Raw genomic sequence first — 21821 nt, forward strand, 5'->3', positions numbered from 1 at the left:
CCTGTCCACCCCCACCCTGTTGGTGCTTCATAAATCTCACCCTGCTAGATAGCAGTTCCTAAATTGCAAGATACGTTGACCGAAAAGTCAACCTCGAGGGACATGGCCACCCACGCAAACTCTTCCACATATACACCAACCCCCCCCTCACATATAGCTCGTGATTTACCCAGTTTTCAGTATGACAATGCGTGTTCTTGACACAGTAGCCACAATGAAACAGCTGGGTCTAGACTACCAAGGTCAATAACTTCTCACAGGGGCCAAACAACAACATCCGGCTCTGGAGTTGAACACATAATGATATAGGGTCATGCCTGCAGACACTTAAAAACTGCTTGAAATACTCTGTGCTGGAATGAGATACAGCATATTAATCTATGATACCATCTGTGCTCAATGTGTGGTGGAAAGAAATCAGCATGTAGAGTCTCTACATAGAAAACGTCAAAGGAAGTAAGCACATGCAGAACAGGAGGCTACAGTAAAGCCTTGGAGGCGGGAAGGGGGTTATGGGATATTATACTAGGTCTCAGATGTGTTTGTTTTGGGACAGCCTCCGAGTGATGTCATCATCATCATCACCATGGCTGTTGCTCCACTTCTTAGGTCCAGTAAATGACGACAGCTCTACATATCAACCACTTTGGCAAAAGTTCCTCTGAGTTCAGAAGTTGCTCATATTGCTGTAAGTACTTTGAATTATATGAAATGTTAACATCCAAAGTGGAGCTCTCAGATGAATCTGGTGAGCAGATGCTGTCAGGCCAGACTTTCAGAAACGGGATCACAGACAGGAACGGTGTGACTAAGGCAACATTATGAATATGCATCAAACAAAGCATTCAATAATGCATCACTCCAAAGAGGTTCGGGTATTCAAAGTTGCATGAGAAAAATTAATTTCCCCTCGAGTTAAGAGTTAACAGGGACACTTGACATTTGAAAACCTCAAATAACAAATCTGAAAAGAGAGCAGGAAATGAAGACATCCACGTCCTTGAAGACATCGACTTCCTCTGACCAAAAGCCACATCACAAAAGAAACCGTTTCCCATGCAACTTCTTTACTCTTGTCAAAACTGAATTCAACAATTATCTAATTTCTCCTGGCAGGGGATACATTTGAAAAGCACCAAGTGAAATGTGACTCATACAAAGAGACAGCGGAATTACAGAAAGACTCATCAAGGCACGTAATCAGTTAAAGATGTGCAAGATGAGATATCTGAAAGAAAATGTATTGACACACGTAATCAGTGTAAAGATAAGAGCGGGGATAAAGACAGGGCCAAGCTTATGCTGAGCTTTCTTGAGTTGTGCAAGCTGCTGGCTGTCAGTGGATGCTTGTATGGAAAATCATATGGGAGTGCTAAATAAAATATTTGACAGTGGGGAGGCAAGGTAAATAGTGAAGGCCTGCTTTTTTGGTGATGCAAATGTACTAGCAGAGCTCACTTGATTTGCAGTGTCACTGTAGTTCACTGTGTCCATACTGGAAGTGACTCTGTCCACACTATTGACACATTACATCATTTGGTCCCAGTTCCAAAAAAAATAAATGATAAAAGGCCTTCCCAGTCTTTGCTTGGTTTAGCCACCCAAAGCCTCTTGAGTTGTGTAATAATAGTAATAGTAATTGTGTATGCATTTTCAAGCTAAATGCTTTATTTTCAAGAAACTCGATGAGCTCTCCTCTGATAAACACAACATTTTAATTTGTGCTTTTGAATGTTAAAAAGCTCAATTAAATCAACTAAATTCACTTATTTATTGTAATTAGAACTTCTTGAAAATGGTCCTAAAAATTACTTCTGACTGTACTTGACATTGTTGTTTCAAACAGCAAGAGGCAACCTTAACCCTAACCCTGCAATTTCTTCACACTGTCTTGCCAAGCCCCAGCTAGGGGATGGGGAGATGGGGAGAAGAGAGGAGAGACTGAGGGAGAGCCGAGGAGCGAGAGGGAGGCTGCAATGAGCGGACAAAGGGGTTACAGAAGGAGGGAGTCAAATCAGGAGAAGGTGCTGAGTGAGCATGCCTCTCTGTGTATGTGGAGAATATGTTTATTCTTGTAATGTGTACTTAGACAGGGGGAGATACAAACAGGAAGAAACAAACCAAATGTTCTAACAACATGTCATGTTAAACAGAGCCACGTTTTCTTTCCTACTTTTCATGTTCTGTTATTGATGGTTGTCAGAGTTCAATGAAGCATGCGTGGCACAAAAACAAAACAAGAGTCCACTCACCACTTTCGCTCTTCTCGATCACGTCCACCGTCTCGCCGGCCTTGAGGCTGATCTCGGAGTTCTCCTGCCTCTCGTAGTTGGCCACGGCCACGTACTGCTCCAGCACCATGGGCTCCGAGCTGTCAATCCCTGAGGGGAAGAAACAAGCTGTCAGCCACCTGCCAGCCGTGGCCCCCCGAGATCGTCCCCCGCAACCAACTACACTGTTGCCGCCTCGCACCCGGTACGCCGCCATCGGCCAACCCCCGCTGCCTGCCGCTGTTCCTCTCTGACCAATCAGAACACGAGCTCGCGACTTGGCTGCATAGTCCCAAACGTCTGGCCATATAGCTGAGTCGACCCCCGGCCCACAGCAAAGGACAGAGGAGCATTGGAAGGAATCAAAACAAAAGGAGGGAACGGGATGAAAATATTTGCGGGGGCTGCATCTCAGACCTAAAGTAGATCCATGACCAAACTTAAAAGATCCAAAACAAGTGAGAAGAGAAAGAAGAAGTGGAGGAGCTGCTAAAGTTTGGAGGGGAAGACTGGGGAGCCAATGAGTGGAAGAATAGTGAAGTTTCCCTGTGGAAAATCAACAGTGCGGTTGAGAGGAAAGGCCTCCCCTCTACTGCCTTTGGGAGGCAGCCGTTGGATGGCGGGTCGGGAGGGGGGGCAAACACACCAATCATCATGGTAGTCGGCACTGCTGGCCTTAAATAGAAACATATGAGGGGACGAGAGAGAAGGGGAGAGAGAGGAACAGGGAAGGAGACTGGGTCCATGTTTATGTGAAACAAAAGAAGAAAGCATTTGAGTTGGGGTTAGGCCACTCTGTTTTCTCTCTCCCCTTCTCTCTGATGTTTAACCTCTTCATTACCAGCAGTGATTTCATTTACTCAGTTCACGTGGTGCTGATCTGATCCGAGCCTGACTCTTTCTCGTTGGCTTGTTTGGCAACAGAAAGATGACCCACACAGATTACACTTCACATCCTGTTGTGTTCTGGGTAAAATGATGTGATCAGGGACAGAAGATTTATACATACTGACAAATAAATACATCTTGTTTGGCCATAAGAATCTCCAAAATGTGTTCAGTGGGTTAATCAATGTTATGATTCCCCATAACTAAGCCTAACGTGAGTAGGTCCAAAGAGTGTCCAACAGCTGATCATAAGAAATCATCAAATGACTCCATCTACACCCCAAATAAAATATATTCAGAATGCTGTAATCTATTGATTTACTTATTGCAGCCCTAAACTTTGGATGCCAATGGTTTATTTAATAAGTTATTCTTTAAACATTAGCACATGGCAGGCTTTGTCAACAAGCAACTTCAAAGCCCCTTCAGCTTGAATATGGCCTCTCCACAACTGGGCACATGCAGAAGTTTGAATGGCTTTATTGAATATTTAAGCAATAGCTCACGTAAATATATTTATATTTATAAAACTGACAAGTCAAATCAAGCAATCTGATTGGTCGATAGTGTTTTTGCGGACCTCTTTGATTACAGATTTGAAAACATCGCTGCTTGCTTTAAAAGTAGCTCAATTCATTATGTCAAACCTTGGAAAGTATCTAGATATCCCTGCCCTAATGCCAAAGGAACTGCACACTGAATATGTGTCGCCGTTTGATGTCTATGTCTGGACCGCTGCGTAACAAGGAGGGTTTCTGCCCCGTTACTTCTCCGCTGCTTTCTTGTTCCAGTCTGAAAAGCAAACTGCAGGCAGTTTGCTTTTCAGCCCAACGGTATACTGTTTTTCTCAGACGCGGAGGGATACTGACTTGTTGTGAAAAGTAACTTACAATTCTACCCGTGGTATACGCTCAGTATATCACGGCTAAGAACCAATCAGATTGCTTGATTTGACTTGTCCGTTTTATAATGGACGTTGACCAATAGAATAGGAAAATAAAGCAGTCTGTAACACCTCATTTACCTCGCACTACACAAAACATATTCCTTACTAGAAAAAAGTGTTTCATGATTCAGAAGTGTAGTGTCCCACCACGTTAATGTATGTCATAGATTGTTTTCAAACACTTTTTGAGGGTCTACACAACAAAATTACCAAGATTGGACAAAAGTTGGAGCAAGATCAACTGAAATGTCTTTACATTAAATGTATTATTTAAAAAATAATTAAAGTTACTTTTTTGAAAGGAATCACTCATGTGTTCATCTATGTAAGTGAAAAATATCGAATTAGCATTTAATCTAAAGGGAAAACTGTGAACCACATTTGAGCAACATAAAAAGGCCTTCGAGGGCCTCTAAAGCTCAGTAATTAAAAGGTTGAATCAGAAACAGAATGTGCTGTAACTTGGAGAAAAACACCCAGGCTCCAGACCACAAGACCTGGTGTGGAACCATCATTCCTGCACTATAGGTGGAAGTGTTTGCTAGACGGATAAACTACTGTTTATTAAGTTGTTACGAACTTTATGTAGACTCAGGCTAGATTTTTTCCCTTTGCTTCCTATCATTAACCCATTCCTTCCTTCAGCAAATCTCATGTATCCCCCGAAAGAAAGAAAAATCATGTTTAACTCTGTCTACTTTAACTTCGGCTGTGTTAAAAAGTCCTGCACAGCACAATAATCCTATAATAAAAGAAGTCCTTGCTTGCTAGATAGCTATCAGACATAAAAAGACACATGTTGGCAAATAGATATGGAAGATTCTTCACCTAATGTTAAAAAAGAGAAGACAAGAAGGCCTGTCAGCAGCACCAGCAATGACACAAAACCGAACTCACGTGGAGTCTTTGATGAGCGAAAATAGGAACGCTGGCTAATTACTACGACTGATAATAAAAGTATGGAGCATTCTTTGTCAGCAAGTTTCTCCATATTCCCACTATCGACTGCATCTGAGATGAGAATTCTCTGCCGTCAGCCTCTTTGTCATATTGTCAATGGTATTGGACCTTGAACATGAATTGTATGTGTTAAGCTGTGCACATCCTGCAGGTTAGATGCCACTTTCCATACAAATCTAAAGGAAAATGTCTTGCTAAGAATCAATATAAAGTCAAGTGTGTGCTATATGTTCACAGAGGCAATGTTATAGTTGCATGAAACAGGTTGCAATGCATGTATTTAGGCAGCCTGGGAGAATAGTTGAAGCTTTTGCGCAGTACTTAAAACACAATTAAGCATCCCTCCATGTTGTTACTCAAATAAACAGGCAGGGAAAGATCATAACTTCAGCTCCCCACTGGCTCAGGCTGGGCATTCATCCCTGTCTTTCTTTAGCATCCTCCCCGGAGGCGGAATAAAGAAAAGAAACATGTTGTGGAGAACGTAAGCAGCCTATGTAGAGGGAGCAATCAAAGTCAGCCTGAGGTAATAAAGCAGCACAGATCCAGCGACTTAAACACTTTACACTGTTGTAATGGCAACCACGCCTTGTTGAGAAATAGCATGAATCCTAAAGACCTGTTACATACCACTTTTCCATATTCCAATACTTTTATGGCACAAGATTTCTTGTTGATGTCAGGGGAGTTGTTTCCTCCAAGTTCTTGAAATATGGTCATTTCCATTCAAAAGGGATTTCACTTTGTTATTCCTAAATAGTATTGACACGCTGATAGCTCTAACACAGGGTATACGCAGGAATCCTGAAGTCAAATGTAATCCCTTTTAAGACCTTTTTTAAGACCCTTTCCATACATTTTAGACCTCATCGCCACTTGGAGTTCTAACCGGTTACATTGGCGACACACTTTACCTCACATTGACTATATAAAGTATTGATTGTCCTTCCTCCTTATCTTCCAACCATTTGGACGCAGACTTGCATTTCCCCATAACGATGTTGTTTAACAACCGGCTTAAACGGACCTTCGCGCGCTATCAAGCAGTGAGCGTGCGATGTCCTGTTCAGATGACATCAAATCCAACGGGATGCCATAAATAAACTACACAGAATCCCACTACACACCTACGCAATGATTACATTCAGGCAGACTTTAGAATACAACCTCTTTGGACAATTTATATACTTATTGAAAACAAGCTACAACATGTAATACCTTGGAAAATGCCGTTTAATACTTTTTAATAGCCTTCATTTTCGCTAAATTGATTGATCAACTTTTAATACTTGTTAAGACCCCGCGGACCCCCTGTAATATAAGGAAACAATATGTGTGTCCGTCTCAAATACAGCTTAGCCTCAATCACAGTTAAGCGTCTTGAAGAACATTGGTTAAATATTCACCAGATGGGCGATCGTATTTTTGTCGTTTATAGGACAGAGAAAAAAAAGTCATTCCCTAGGACATCTATTTGCAACAGGGACGATTCTTTGCTCTCGACCCATCATTCCTATACTGTACAACCACAGTTGAATGAGGTCACAGGCACTGATGCAGACAAATGTAAAGAACCAGACTTGACACCTCATTTCAATCCAAGGCGCTTTGCCACATGCAGAACTAAAGTTCATGTTCCGGCCCTCTGGCACCGTGCCCAGCTGTTGTTGGTCAAGCAGCTCTGCAGGATGGATGGATAGACTGCAGAGAGAGGCTGGATGCAAGCAGAAGGGTGGAAGGAGAGGCTCAGGACAGCGCATTCAAAGCAGATGTCGAGAGAAAAAATGAAGTGTGAAATGAAATAAACAAAAAAAAAGCATAAGGGGATGCAGCTGCCGCTCTCACAGTGGTGCATGCTTATTCAACATGTTGACATAGACACACAAGGCTACCTGAGGCCTCTTTCCTCGGGCTGTCTGTAAAGCCGTACATCCATACTGCAGACGGAGAGAAGGAAGGAGAGAAGCAGAGAGATTATTCAGTTTGACAGCATGCAGAAGCCACAGTATGGTGAAGCAGACCTTCATGACATCTACTGAACACAAATGATACGGATAACTTGGATCCAAAGTTTATTCTTCAAAGTCCTGGCTCCCTGTTTGCTTCATGCTGAAGACAATAAAGTGCATCTGAGGGCAAGAGACTGGCCAATGTTTTGGTAACAACTCAGACCCTCCCTCCTTCAGACGCTTGCTCCACCCTTCCCATGGTCCCCTTTCCTCCACCTCTTCATATCTTTCTCTGTTTCTTCCATCCCTCTATCTGGACCTCCTGGAATGTCTGAGACGGGCGTCAGCTACTTCTTAAGTCATTCCCGACCCCGCAGCCCCCCTTCTCCAAAAAAACCTCTCAGGCCCCAACCAGGAAATTAAACGCCATGCATCAGAGAAGACAGGGACAAGACTGGAGTGCAGAAAGTAAAGCTACCCTGGTGTATCTAAAGGAAGCCGCGATTGGAAGAATGATTTGAGATCCAAATAATATTTTATTGTGTGGAAGTGAGCCAGCGTTTGAGCTGCAGCAGTTCAACAGACACAAAGAAACAGGTCACAACAATATGAAAGAACTGGAACAGGACAGGTCACTGAGAACAAGAAGGAATGTCCTCCACAACATTAGAGAAATGTCTGTTATCATCATTCATCTGGACTTTAATAGGACATATTATACAAATGTTCAGGTTCATATTTGTGTTTTGTGCCTCGACTTTGACATGTTAAAATGCTTTAATGTTAAAAAAAAGTATTTCAGTCTGCTCTGATTGAGTAGCTGACCTGCTCTGTTGTGATTGGTCACCCACTAAGATATGTCTTGCTCCGTAGCCTTTCACATACAATGTGCTACAAAGCACTAGCCAATAGAAGCGCAAGTGTTACATACACTATGGAAGCGATTCAGGCAGGGGGGGAACTTTTAGATTCAGCCTTTGCAGACCATTTACAAGCACACCTATCACACTACAGGAAAGAGACATTCCTAAAAGCAGAATAGTGCCTTTTTAATATCATCTTTTTGCATAGCACTTCACTTATTTGGATGTAACCAATCTTGTTTGAAGAGCTTTTAATTGGAAAACAGCAAATATATTTTAGCATAGGAGAAAAATAAGCTGACCTTACATGTTCTTAGATCTACAGCATATGGACTTTTCTACCAAAAACAAGCAAAATGGGAGGTTCTCTTTCAACCAAACTTTAAACTGGATGCTCCGGAGGCAGGCAGGCTAAACACATTATAACTGCAATGAGGAGCATTGAAAAAGTACTCCTAGTTTTATCACTCTAGGATCCATGAAAAACATTGAAACCCCTGGAAAATGCTCAACATTTAACAATGTGAAAACAGGGTGGGTTTCTAAATAATCAACTCATCTTTTGAAGAGACCCAGTTTTGATACTCCATGATCCTGGCGAGCGCTGCCCCTGTTGTGAGGCCGACAGCGCCTCTCCGTTGGCTCACGTGAGATAATAAAAGCCAAATCCCCTCTTGCTATCCACCAGAGCCTCAGGAGCTTTGCTGGATTGATGTTGGCCCCTGAGGGAGCGATACAGGCTGGTCCCAGGTCAGCCAGGGTCAAACCCCGCTCACTAACACCCTACCGTGATTATTACCCACCAGGCCACTCTCAGTGAAGCGTTCAACATCTGATTGATATTAACTCAGCTCTGGGCCCTCCATGCTAACCCCCTCCATACAACTAGACACACATACAGATGCTTAATTCCTTTCAGGTTTGGGTGATGACGCCATAAAGCAGCAGAATCAGCAGTGTTTTCTCTGTCCTTTTCCTGCTGTGGGTAATTTTCCTAGAATCCTGACCCCAAATGTCTCCATTACCCCGCAATTGAGGGCCTAGGGATGGTGAAAAATGGACTCTCTCAAGTAATTCTTTTATATTTGGATTGGAGGGCCTTATTAGCCATCCATCTTGTTTTTTCGGTTGAGTGGATTAGTAGATTGTGTTTTGAAAGAAAAGTTCCTGTTGCTGTGATCATCGCACACATCCAACAACTACAGTCCATCAACAAGCTAAGACCAGCAGCCTGAGGATTTTAAAGATATCTGTCTGTTCAAACTGATCCGCATAATTAAAAAACTTTATGGTATTTCTGCAGCTTTGGAGATCAAACAAACTAGCTGAAACATTGAAGATACACTCCCTGGTTTTGTTGAAGTGCTTCCAAACACACTGTTGATGTTTCCCTGACTTTGAACTTGTAGAATCTCTAAAGCCTGGTAAACCACTCTGTTTCCTTGTATACATATTCCAAGGCTTAAAATGACAAAATTGTACTCAAAATAATTAATTTATGCCCAACCTTCTCTCCTGTGGATGGCAGCAATATGCCTTCACTAAGTCAATTTAAGGGACATCAAAGAAGCCACAATTACACATTTCTATATAAAGCAACACCTGTAATGATCCCCAGTGCAAACAAATGAAGTATTAATAACTATTTTGTGCGCACACATTAGTATTTTAAGGGGAATGCTTTGAGGAACAACAATAAACAATAATCTACAGCCAGTGTGTGGAAATGTAAATGCTTACAACATGAAAATGTGAAAATGTTTAGCAGGTTTTTGTTTAAAGTTTGACAAATGTATCAGCCATGCTACTAAATTGGCAGGTACATTATGTCAGTGTGTATGTCGGCCAAATAAATTACCAAGAAGCTGCAGAAACGTGACACTATGGTCCACCAGAGGGTGTACAACAGGGGTGCCCAACCAGTCGATCGCGATCGACCGGTCGATCGCGGGGAGATTCCCAGTCGATCGTGAGATGTGTCTAAAAATAGAACAACAATATTCTGTTTTATCGTTAATGTCCTGCAACATAATCTTCCTGTGCCAGAATAATGCACTTGAACGCATCAAAGCTTTGTGATTGGCCGGCGTGACCCCATGTGTCGGGGCGTGGCTGGTGAGCAGTGGGCAGTGCACTAGTTCGCTAACGTTGTCCGTGTCAACAGGAGTGACAGTCCGCACACACACAAGACCGCAATTATGGCAGAAGCAAAACATATATCATTTTCACTCCGAGTGGGAGGATGATTATTTTTGTATCTATTCCAATTCAAAGTGCATCTGTCTCATCTGCAATGCGAGCGTGGCTTTATCGAAGAAGGGTAATGTAGGAGCGGCATTTCAAAACAGTGCACAAACGCTACGAGACGGAATTCCCTCCTAATTCTGCCCTACGCTCCAAAAGGGGAGGGGCCTGAAAGGACAGCTAAATGCACAGCAGTCCATTTTCACCAGGCCCAACAACAAGAGCAAGGCTGCTGCTACCAGAGCATCTTATCGTGTCTGTCACGTTCTTGCGAAACACATGAAGTCTTTCAAAGACGGCGAAGTTGTGAAAGAAGCATTCCTGGAGGCTGCCGATGCGTAATAAAAATAACAGAAGCATTTCAACAGGTTTTTGATATGATAAAAACTCAAGTTAGATACCGTTATTAATCAGCTGTACGTTTGAGTTTGTTTGAACTTATTCATTATAATTATTGTACAAAATGGTATAAGAATGCAAACTTAAATTGATTATAGTCTATTATCAATTCAGGTTAAGAAACTAGTGTTGCTTGCATCCTATTTTAAAGGCATTTATTTTTATAATCTACTAAAATGCAACAAAAAAGGGTTTGATTCTATTAATGTTGTCTTTTTTATTGCACTGTTGCAGCATATTCCTGTGTAGCTTCAGATCTGAGTTGTCTTATTAGTAAGCCTCATTTATACTTTTGTAGCAACACTATTTTTATATAATGGCAAAGAAAGGGTTCAGAGTCTTTTCTTTTTTTCCTGTGTCATATGTGGCAGCACTGTTCAATGTTTCTTGAATACATTACCCACTTATAACAACACTGTTGTGTAACTTCAGTTCAATACTTGTATGTGTGTAGATTAGAAAGAGGTAAGATAAAGGATCTGCAGTGTTTTATGAAGTATTCATCGTACAAAGGTCAGTTTTATACAAGTAGAAGTGTGTATTTACCTGGTAGTAGGCTGTCAGTAATGGCTACGCCTCTCTATTTGGACTGGTAGATCTCGGCAGACTAGCAACTTTAAAAGTAGCTCTCGGTTCAAAAAAGGTTGGGCACCCCTGGTGTACAATATCCAGTCTCATGATGCCTCTTGGTCACAATTCTTAAAACAAACAAATACAAAGGATCTTAATCAAGATTTGTAGTTGTTTTGTTTTTTTCAAATGTGTTATACTGCTGAATATTCAGTAACAGTCAAGCTATAATCATTAATTGGTGACCATCCTCTTAGTTCAGTATGTAAGCATGCTATCATTTTCTTACTGCCATGACATACAAATTAGCGTGAAAAGCCATAGGCCTATGGCATTCATTATGCACACATTTGTTCGTAAACTTAATAAAAGTATTGGTAAACGTACAATTTTGACCTGATTAGATGTGAAAAATCTCAGGAAGTTTCATCCTCTGGGGACCGTGCATTTCTGCAAACAGACAGACAAACTGATATTGCCTTTGATAAAGCTACATTGCTAGTGTGGCTAAATAAACTCCCTTACTAACAACTGGACTACACAACTTTGAAAACATCTAAGTAGTAAAAGAGAGAAAATATGTTTGCTTTGGGCTGCCATGAGGGTGTTTTTACAAGGTGTGAGAAATAAAGAGAATGAAAGGCAAGGCTAAAAGTGGGGATAAGTGAAGATAGAGGAACAAATGATGTCACTGAAGCTCTAAATTACACATAAACATGTAAGGCAGTTAGTATCAACACTATGTACTCACTCTGTACCCCTCAGTCTTCTCTACAAAAACATAACAACTAAAGGGGACTTAAAACAGTACATTCTAAGAAAACAGCCTGAACCTGCAGCCTCATGATGGCGCTAGCTGGTTAGCATACCCAAAGCTAACTGTAGCCGCTGCCACAACACAGTCAGGAGTTTAAATGATAAACTCTTGTCACCTGACACCAAGACAAAGGCGACCAATAACAAATTACAGCTAACCAGTATCGATGGACCCTTGTGAAAAAGTGCAGCGACTGAAAGTGACACAGACGCTAACAATGTCAAACCACAGGCAGGAGCTAACTAGTATTGATACAGTGTTTAGCTAGAGGACGGGAGAACAACAGAAAGTTCATCCGTGACTGTGACACATTGACGTTTGTGGTGACAAATGACATTTGTGTGCAAACAGAGTAGCCAGGGAGCAATGAAGAGCCCTGCTTTAGCCCTGACACAATGCTAAATGTAGCCGTTAGCAGTGACAAACAGCTCCCGTAGCATGCTAGGAGTGACATGGTCAAATCACTTTACAGGTCATCCGTCTCTTTTCACTCTCTTTTCTCCCTGTTGTCTTGCTCTATGCTTCACTCACTTATTTTTGTTTTAATGAGAGACCCTAAAGCAATTTCAATTAATTTAACATTTTGAGATAGGTGTTTATTTGACTAATTTTGTCCATTTGTGTCTTTGGGTTTCTCCAAAATTCACCATATTTTAATATTACATTTTGGAAAAGATTTGTCATAAATTAAAAAGTTCTTACTGTAAGTATTGAAATGGGTTACTGTCATCGTGAATTATACAGTATTAGTCAATAGTTTTTAACCTATTCACTTCCAGCATCTTGTAAAAATGTATGGAATGTTCACATTAGCCTACATTATATGATGTTTTTTCTCATAATCATACAGAAATCTCCACTTCGGTAGCATTACAATTACAGAAACCTTTCTAGTTTAATTTCTATCTTCATTGAAGGGTTTTAGAGAGGGCGTTGTTCATATATCACTCATAGTCTGATTTATATCAAATGTTATTCTTTAAAACAAGGTGAAACATTTATTTTTTGTTATAGCTGTTGACAGTGACACAAAAATATATCCCAAATCCCCTCACCTAAATCCTTTGATTCTATGATGTGAACAAACAGAAACACATTGCAAATTATTTATCCAATTTTCCGATGTATGTTGCAGAAATGTATGCTAATAAGCACATGTAAAATGATGCCTAATTTAAATAGTTAAACATACTATCACAAACAAAAAGTATTTATCTTGATGTGAGTCAACGACTGGGGAGATTGAATGGTGTTGTATATTGTCCCCTATTCACATCTCCCCTTTAGATTTAATGGAGCGGCCACAGATGCAACACCGTCACCCCCCAGTGAAGAAGTCTCCCTCCTCTGCCATATAGAGATTACTTTGTCTAGCGGCTATAATGCTTGGAAAAACAATAGTAATTTTTTCAGCCTAAATCAATACTCACGCTTCATTATAATGATGTGATAAGAATGGGCTGACATTTTTATTACTACAATGAAATGCTCAATTGGATGGTAAATGTGTAAAAGTCAACACAGGAGGGTTTTATTCTCATGGCTTGTTATATGGAGGCAGGTAAGTGTCAAATACATGTGTCTATGGATAGAGGAGCTCCTGATGCTAAAAAAAGATACTGATTAGCATGGACAGCTTAACAGATGTGTAAAAACACACACGCAAGATTCTAATTAAATAAGACACCCCAAATTCATGGTAATTCAAAGGAAATGTAACTACAAAAAGCTAGAGGGAATGCGGTGAGCAAAGGGCAACCCATAGTCATATATTTGGCGACTTCTGGGAATATCTAAAAAAGAACCGTCAACTATTTGTGTTTTTTCACGAAATAAAAACCCATTAACCTACTACTTAAAACACCAGAAAAAAATGAATATTGTCTTTTTTATAACGATAGTAGCAATAATTAAAGAAATCAAAAGGAATTGGTTTGAAGATAATAACTTCATTAACTTAAAAAGGAAGGATCTTGTAAATGTAATACAATATATCTGTAATAATAATATCTGTGTAATATATCTGTAATAATAATATATGTGTAATATCTGTGTAATAATAATATATGTGTAATATCTGTGTAATAATAATATCTGTGAAGACAGATGGGAAAAACAACACAACCTCTGGTTAGGTATGACAAATGATGAGAAATAATGATGTATCCACTATCTGTTAACGGCAATACATTGTTTTTTTCACCTCTTATGTATATTCTTTTTTTGACTATGCTGTAGACATATCATTTCTTAAAGATTAAATAAATAAATACAATAATTAACCATGGTGACTGACACTTTCCACTTACTGCACTTGTAAAAACACACACACATTAAGACACAGCCCACCTCCATGTAAATACGTCAGTCTGAAATCTTATCCATTGCGCCACGTAAACAAACTAGCGCCTTTCTGACAGTCGCTCACCCCCGCAGCCTCTGCAGCCCAAACAGCACCCCCCCTCCCCCTCCCCGTGATCCGCCCCCTCTCAATGCGGCTCTCATATGGAGGAGTACACGCTCCATCTGGACGAAGGGGGGAGTCCAAACCGTGACCCTGAAACTCCCTATACTACCATGACCCCATGTTAGGCAAAAAAGATTGTCTGACATCTATGTAACCCCACTGATAAGTGTTAGCTTTATTTTAGGAGGCTGCAAAGAAAAAACAAACTCTTGGGGGGACAATTATTTTTAAATATTAGATGAACTGCCCTTTCAAAAAAGTGTTACTATATTTAGGGATGGGGAAACAAATGTTTTTTTTATTATAGTGACTGGTATTGCAATTGCGATATGATTTGCGATATTGTAGGGAAAGAAACACTATTCATATTATTATTTAAAAAATGATGAGTGTGATTTTATACCAAAACAAGGATATTTGACTAAGTCTATAGAAGTGTGTAGGTTGGGATATCTACAGTATGCAGCACAACTGTACTTAATTCAGAGCTATATTTTCACAAATATGTCTTTAATTACTATTGTTCTCAGCGATTTGGACATTACAAATAGTTGATTTTGATTAATTGTGCAGCCTAGTCACATTGTCTTGGAATATAAAAACAGTTGCCTGATGTGAATCTTGATATTACACAATATTGAGTCAACAAGCCAGTTTACATGTTCCAAACATCCTCTGTTTCCTCAGAAAAATGCAGTGGAAATGATGCATTAGTTTTTCCAGCAGCAACAACTAAATGTGTTTGAATTTAACAGAAAAACAGCAGGGCCGATGTTGAAAGCAGCAATAGTCATCTTGGCCGAACTGACATAATAATAAAACCACTTTTTAAAGAAACAGTTCAACAAAGTACACTTTCTCTCTGACAGATCTTTATAGACAAAATGTGCGTCTAGTTAGAATAAAGCTGGAGTCTGGAGGTGATTAGCCTAGTTTAGCATAAAGACAAGGTATCACCAATTTTATAAAACAGACTAGCATCCATCCCCTCAATCCTCCTTGCCTTTACTTTGTGCTACTATATATTAGTTGAAATTATTTTTCCACCATGAACACCAACCGGAAGATGCTTGATCTCACACTTGGTATGAATGAGCTTCACTGCTCAGTCTGAAAGCCATAGAGCGAGGATGACGATGCACGTTAGGCAATAAAGCCACAACACTATACAACAAGGCAGCATCATCCCATGTCTGCCCAACTAATCTGCTCAAACAAATGAGCTTTGTTATGATAGTTTCCATCTGAAAGACAAGGATTTCATCACATCACTGTCAAAATGAGATGAAATCCTTGTTTTGGCCAAAGCGGCCACACAAACATGTGCAGAGCTTTGAAATGCCACGTGTCACTCCTCATTGGAGACAATTGAAAAAACACACACAAAAAAGACACTTTGTTGACACAGGGCCGAAAGCTTAACATAATGCCTACCAGCACCTCTGAAGCTCATGTGATGTGTCTAATTAGTTACATTTATACAGACGTGTTAATAGACACATCGTGCTATATTAAGGGACACACAGCAGTTAACCAATCCGCCAAGTACTTCTATGCAATGACACCATGGCATCCTCACCAGTGACGTGCACAGGTATGGGCTAATGTTGCCCGGGCAACAGCCCGTTTGCCATTTTTATCTGACCTGCCCCTCTGGAGAGAGGGAGAGTTTTTTTGTTTGTCTATTGTGGCCGAATCAACATGATAAGCCCACATTTAGTATTGTAGTGTCTCACTGCGATAAAAACACAACTTGTCAGCGCTTTCATCTGCCCCCAGTCATGTGACTTTGTTTACAATCTGACAGCTGAAAGCAAAGGAAAGCCCTCCGAGTCCGGCCTCATATGGCTATGGTGATCACACCAAATGGCGTTAGAGTATAGGGGACAAACCAGGGGACTTTACTACCTCTTGACACCGTCGGTTATTTACAAAAAAAACACCTAAATATACTTGTTATTGTGCTTCTGTCTTTCTGTGTCTTTTACTCTGCTCTGTAAACTCCCTCAAAGGGGCCGCTCTCTCTCTTCTCTTGATCGCCCTCTCACGGGAGAACACTTCACTGCCCGCTTCATTGTAGGATTTCTGCTATGTCTCTACTTTAATTTGACCATCTCTGTTATTAAGTTATGGAATACTAAATAAATAAGTAATTAGATACCTTAAGGTTACTGCGCTCATAAAGAATGATAAGAATAATGCGTATTGAACTGGTTTAATTAATTAGTGAGTTTATTTAAGGTAATTAGTTAGAAGCCCTATTTTATCAGTAGCCTATGTCTGCCCAGCAGTTACAATGGTCAAACTACATTAAAACAGGATTGTCCCCATCTTTCTTTAATAGTTACTAACATTAGATATTTTAATGAGATATGGACTCCACAAAATGGGCCTGAACAACAAATGTAGCAGTTGGACATGAAAGTCAACTGAGTGTCGCTTGCAATGACAGTGTTGTGCTTTTATTACATTACATGTCATTTGTTAGACACTTTTATCCATAGTGACTTACTATTATTATTATTACTATTATTATTATTATTATTATGCAGTACTGTGGACAATCCCCACAGGAGCAATTTTGGGTGAAGGGACACAACGACTGCAGTGGGACTCAAACTTGCAATCCCCAGATTCGAAGTCCAGCACACTACCCACTGAGCCACAGCCAGCCCATTTTATTTCATGAACCTTTTACATTAAAAACAAGGGGGGGGGGGGGGGAGGCCCTTTTTCCAGTATAGAGCAATAGCCCCTCCAAATGTCTGTGCACGTCCCTGATCCTCACCATGACAACAAGACTAGACTGAAGAACCTGCTCACCATCAAAGCTTTTTGAAGTTAAGTTACAACACTTAACTCCCCCTTAAAAATATTTAAAAATAAATTGAAATACACTTTCCCTTAGAACAAGATAATGTACATTTGTCAGCTTTAGAGGTGGTGGATGTTTTATTTCACTTTAAACAGTACCATGTTATCTGTTCCCCACTGCAAATAAGCAATATGTTGAACCATTTCTTAAAATAGACCTTTTGAAACCAAAGTATGAACCACAGTGACAAGTGAAAAGAAAAAGAAGATGCTAATGGGTATGATTATATAGAAACAAATGAACAGATGCTGCCACAGCTAGTGGGTTCTCTGTGAATAGCGGAAGCTGAAAGGGTTGTAATGGTTACTAAACACTTTCAGCAGGAAGCGTTCAAAAGCATCTGAGGGATGACAGCACAAAAGAAACACCATAAATACATACACTTATCTTTCCTTTAGGATACATATATGGTTTGATTTATTTTATGTAACAGTCACACGTATACATATATAAAACCTAAAGATGAGATTCAGTTTATGTAGATTTGTTCTGTAATAATGTTGATAATAACACCAATTTAGTCTCTTTACAAGAATCAAACCAAGATAGGTGCACTTCATTTTTCTCTCAATATAAATGTTCCTACAGTTTCCACCCATAGAAATAATGTAGATTTTATGTAACTGTTCAAAGGTTTAAAAATAGACAACCTGTTGCCACGCCGAATGGCTAAAAGTGGACCTATTATGCTATATTGGAAACATATATTGTAGGGCCATACAAAACATGTCTGTGAAGTCTTTTGCTTAAAATACCAAACAGATCACCCATTGTAGCCATGCCTGCAGGGGCATTTTTATATGTACAAAAGTGGTGGGGCACAAAGAACGTAGATGTTCATATATAAGCTTCTGCAGTGATGTGCAGTGAGGTTCATGGCTGGTGAGGCACTGACTCTTCAGGTTTACAAATATTATATTTTGACCTAAATCAAAATATTATATTATTTTCAAAAGCTTTTTTTGTCTGATGCTTCGATTAATTTGAAACAGACAGTTCAACAAAAGGATACCCAAAAAATGTAATTTAATTATTATTTTAATACTTTCTGCTGACACTAGGTGGGGCTGCCCCTAATGACCAGTCACCACTGCATGCCTCATACTGCTCATACCCCTCTTTTGCAGCCCTGTTAGAGAAACGCGGATTGTGTGTCCTTAGCTTGAAACAAAAGAAAAGAGATACAGTTAAATTCTGCTGTGATAAAACGCCATCCTGTTCTAAACCACATCAAGGATTATTTCTGAAACAGTATGGAGCTCAAATGCTTTTTCTCTTTTTTAAAAGCAATGGGATTTCTCCAGAGGGTTTTGGAAAATATCTCGAAATAATGTCTGTGGAAAAATAACCTGTTTGATAAATGCACGTTCTGTTCAGCCGGATAATCTCCACATGTCTACTCTACTTTTATAATTTTTTAATCATATATCTAATCGCCAGAAGCAAAATGCTAACGTTATGCTATAAACGAGCTACAGCAGGGTCGCTGCTTCAACGTCACGCCAACTTAAGATCCATATTCAAAAATACAGATTCAAAATTGTACAAGTTGAAGCGTTTGTTTGAACAGTTTGCAGGAGGCAGGTACTTGCTTTCAAGCAGAACAGGGGGAAACAAACTTAGCGGGAGTGTTTACGTATTCGGTGTAATGACGTACAACGGCCTCGACAACTTCTGTAGTCCTTTTCAGCCACTTGTTAACAACCATCGTTTTTCAGACACGTCAACTCTTCAGAAATCACCAGTGGGGTCACTGCTGATGTATTTAATGTCGTAGAACAAAATGTGATCTGTCTCTTAAATGTGTCTCAACCACAGACCTTATTTCCAGCTATTTTCCAACATCCCATTGGCTCTGAGACGAGGGAACCGGTAGTGGTAAAATGCTAACTCACTTCCGGGTTTTAGGACTCGTCACTGCACCACTCTATTACATTTTGCATTGCTGTACGCCTACACTTAATCAAAAGCTATTTCAAGATATTTTCATTCCAATAAACAACCTTAAAGCTATTATAATATCAAGACAATCTTGTAGGGCATAGGTAGCAAGATGATCATATTTTCCATTCAACCACAAGCTATTTCCTCTATTTTCTCTTCAATAATTCATAATATGTATGACTGATATTTCCTACCAGGCCATAAGCACACAGGGTTCCAAGATGCATGCATTAGTGACTCACATGTTGCTTTTGTTAAGCAGCTATTCTGTAGCTAAACCCTCTAAGAGCCATACATTTGCTAAGATGGCTAATGAGTTGATGAAAATCAATATCGTGGCGAGTTCTGCTAATTCAAATGTTGGAAACATTTGAACATGTCGGTGACCATGTTCATGGTTGGATGTTTTTACTTTTTATTCTACTGAATTGCAATTGTGGCACCAAATGGAAGTATTTCAGCTTTGTTTACCTCCTAAGACCCAGGGACTTAGACCACACAGATCAGGATAAGTCCAAAGCCCCTTACAGGCACATACCTTCAAAAGTATCCCTGGTTCAATCATGTGTTCTTATTGAATTATTAGGAATACTAAACATTGGTCAGATTAGGACTTCAGCTGAAGTGGTAAACAATCTGTCAAATGTCCAAACTGCCACCTAAATATGGTCTCTCTTAACAAAAATAACTATATTTTGACATCCCCAGGCAGTTCTGAAACCTCACCCTGGATTGCAAATCTACAGCCAGAAGGAGGGGGATTGACAGCTCTTTGAACCCACCCCAAAACACAGCCGACAGCAAGTCAGCGTCCTGCAGCGGGACAAGTAAACACACCACACACTGGCATCACATGGATAACAGACAAGACGCAGAGAGAGTCATACGTCATGCAGAATCACAACCCTCTCAGATCTCAAGGAGAGGAGCAACAAGTTGAAAGAGAGAATGATCTTTTGGAATGGATAGAGAAGGAAAAACAGGTGACTTACCTGACTTGCGCTTGGAGCCATAGTCCCTGAAGGAGAAGCAACACAAGAGGGACATAGTTAGTGACAGCAGATGCCGGTCTAGCAACAACAAAAAAGCATGCGTTCAACGCATGTGGATTCTGACGGTCCTGAAACGGCAAAAGCTGGCAACTGCACTCGCGAAGAAGAAAAAAACACATTCATGCAATCGGCTTTAGCCCGCTAACAAACGCATGTGTTTGAGGGAGAGAGGCGGAGAGTGAAGGATGGAGGGAGAGGGAGGAATGACTTTGGCCAGCTGCCCGTGCTCCCTGCAACAGACAGAAATTGGTCATGTGACTCGGCAGCGGCACCACCATCCTCTTCCTATACTCCCTCCCTCCCTCACCCTGTCAGAGAAGGCGACTTCTCCCCACATTTGGAAGAGGGAGGATCAGTTTAAGATGCCTTGCTTAATAGATTTGAATGGGATTATGCTACAAGGTTAAGCTATAGATGGGAGGGGGGGGGGGCAGCATTGTGTGTGAGGTCCCCTTGTCAATAGTGACTTTCTGGACTCTGGCAGCATGACAATTGAGTTAAAAAAGATCGCGAAGGAGAGATCAGGTAGAGACAGTGAGCTATTTATAGAAATGCAAACCTGACATTGTGTCCATCGTCACTCCTTATGATCCCTCCCTTTCCTTTCCTCCCTGACTCTTCCTGTCCTTTTCTCCTGTGCTGCTCAGGAATAATGTGTCCTTTTCCCAGGTCTAATCAGAAACCCTCATCTAACCTCAACTCTTGCCACGTCATGGTTCTGCAGTACGGTTGAAAATCAGACAAAAAACTAAAGCATGATGCTGCAGTGAAAAGCTCAATGCCACTTATCTGCAGTCGTTTATAAATAACCACCATATAGGCAGTGCTATCAACCCAGAAACATAAGAGCTGTAAGGTGAAGTGTTCTGTGGATGACTAATAGGAACATGACTCTCATTTCAAGAGGAGTTCCAGCCCTGCATCTGGGGTCTACCGGTACATCCAGGATAGCAGAGGGATGTGTGGCAGTGATAGGTGTACGCATAATGGTGTTAAACCCGTTAGCGTTTACCTAAAACCAAGAAGGGAACCTTTTAGGTTTAAGCTTTAAAAGTGTTGATGTCATTATGTCAATTATTTTAGCAAATACAAAGATATTTTCCTTAACAGTATTCGTAACCATAAATAATCTGGATTTGCAGTAAATTCCCATTAACGAGTGATTGACTCTACATATGATACCAATGTCTAAAAAAGAGCACCTGAGAGTCAATTTTAACGGTTATGGTTGTGTGGTCTTATTTTACTTTTCTTTTTATGTATCAGCTAATTTCCTTAAAGAGATGCACTTTCAGAATATAAACTCATATTTGTTCATTTAGCATAGGTAAATCAAAACATAGGAAACCAGAAAAAAGATCAAACTTAAATAAAAAATGTTAGATAAAACAAATAAGTAATACAATTAAATAAAAACAAAAATCTAAGCAATAATGTATTTAGAGTTAAATTAAAGCTGATAACAAAGCAATGACTCATACATGTGGCCTAATTTTATTTGCTTTCAGTTATTTATGGTATTTAAATATGTTTTTAACAAACACATTCCAATTTCTAAACATAATGGAATCATTCTT

At 40.1% G+C, this 21821-nt stretch overlaps 1 protein-coding gene across 3 annotated transcripts in view; it reads right to left on the reverse strand.

Moving 5' to 3' along the window:
* The window catches only part of sh3pxd2aa (SH3 and PX domains 2Aa), a 136837-nt gene that overhangs the window by 46980 nt on the left and 68036 nt on the right, over positions 1 to 21821 (reverse strand). The window contains exons 6-8 of one of the 3 annotated variants that reach the window (XM_034221813.1): positions 20185 to 20210; positions 6957 to 7001; positions 2253 to 2381 (exon numbers count right to left, since the gene is read on the reverse strand). In XM_034221813.1, coding sequence (XP_034077704.1) covers positions 2253 to 2381; positions 6957 to 7001; positions 20185 to 20210 — 200 coding nt within the window. Of the gene's footprint in view, positions 1 to 2252; positions 2382 to 2472; positions 2891 to 6956; positions 7002 to 20184; positions 20211 to 21821 lie in introns of those variants that run through there. The other 2 variants (XM_034221814.1, XM_034221815.1) reach the window with 2 other exon arrangements.

Source organism: Gymnodraco acuticeps, unplaced genomic scaffold (assembly GCF_902827175.1).
Source record: "Gymnodraco acuticeps unplaced genomic scaffold, fGymAcu1.1, whole genome shotgun sequence".
Classification (NCBI taxonomy): domain Eukaryota; kingdom Metazoa; phylum Chordata; class Actinopteri; order Perciformes; family Bathydraconidae; genus Gymnodraco; species Gymnodraco acuticeps.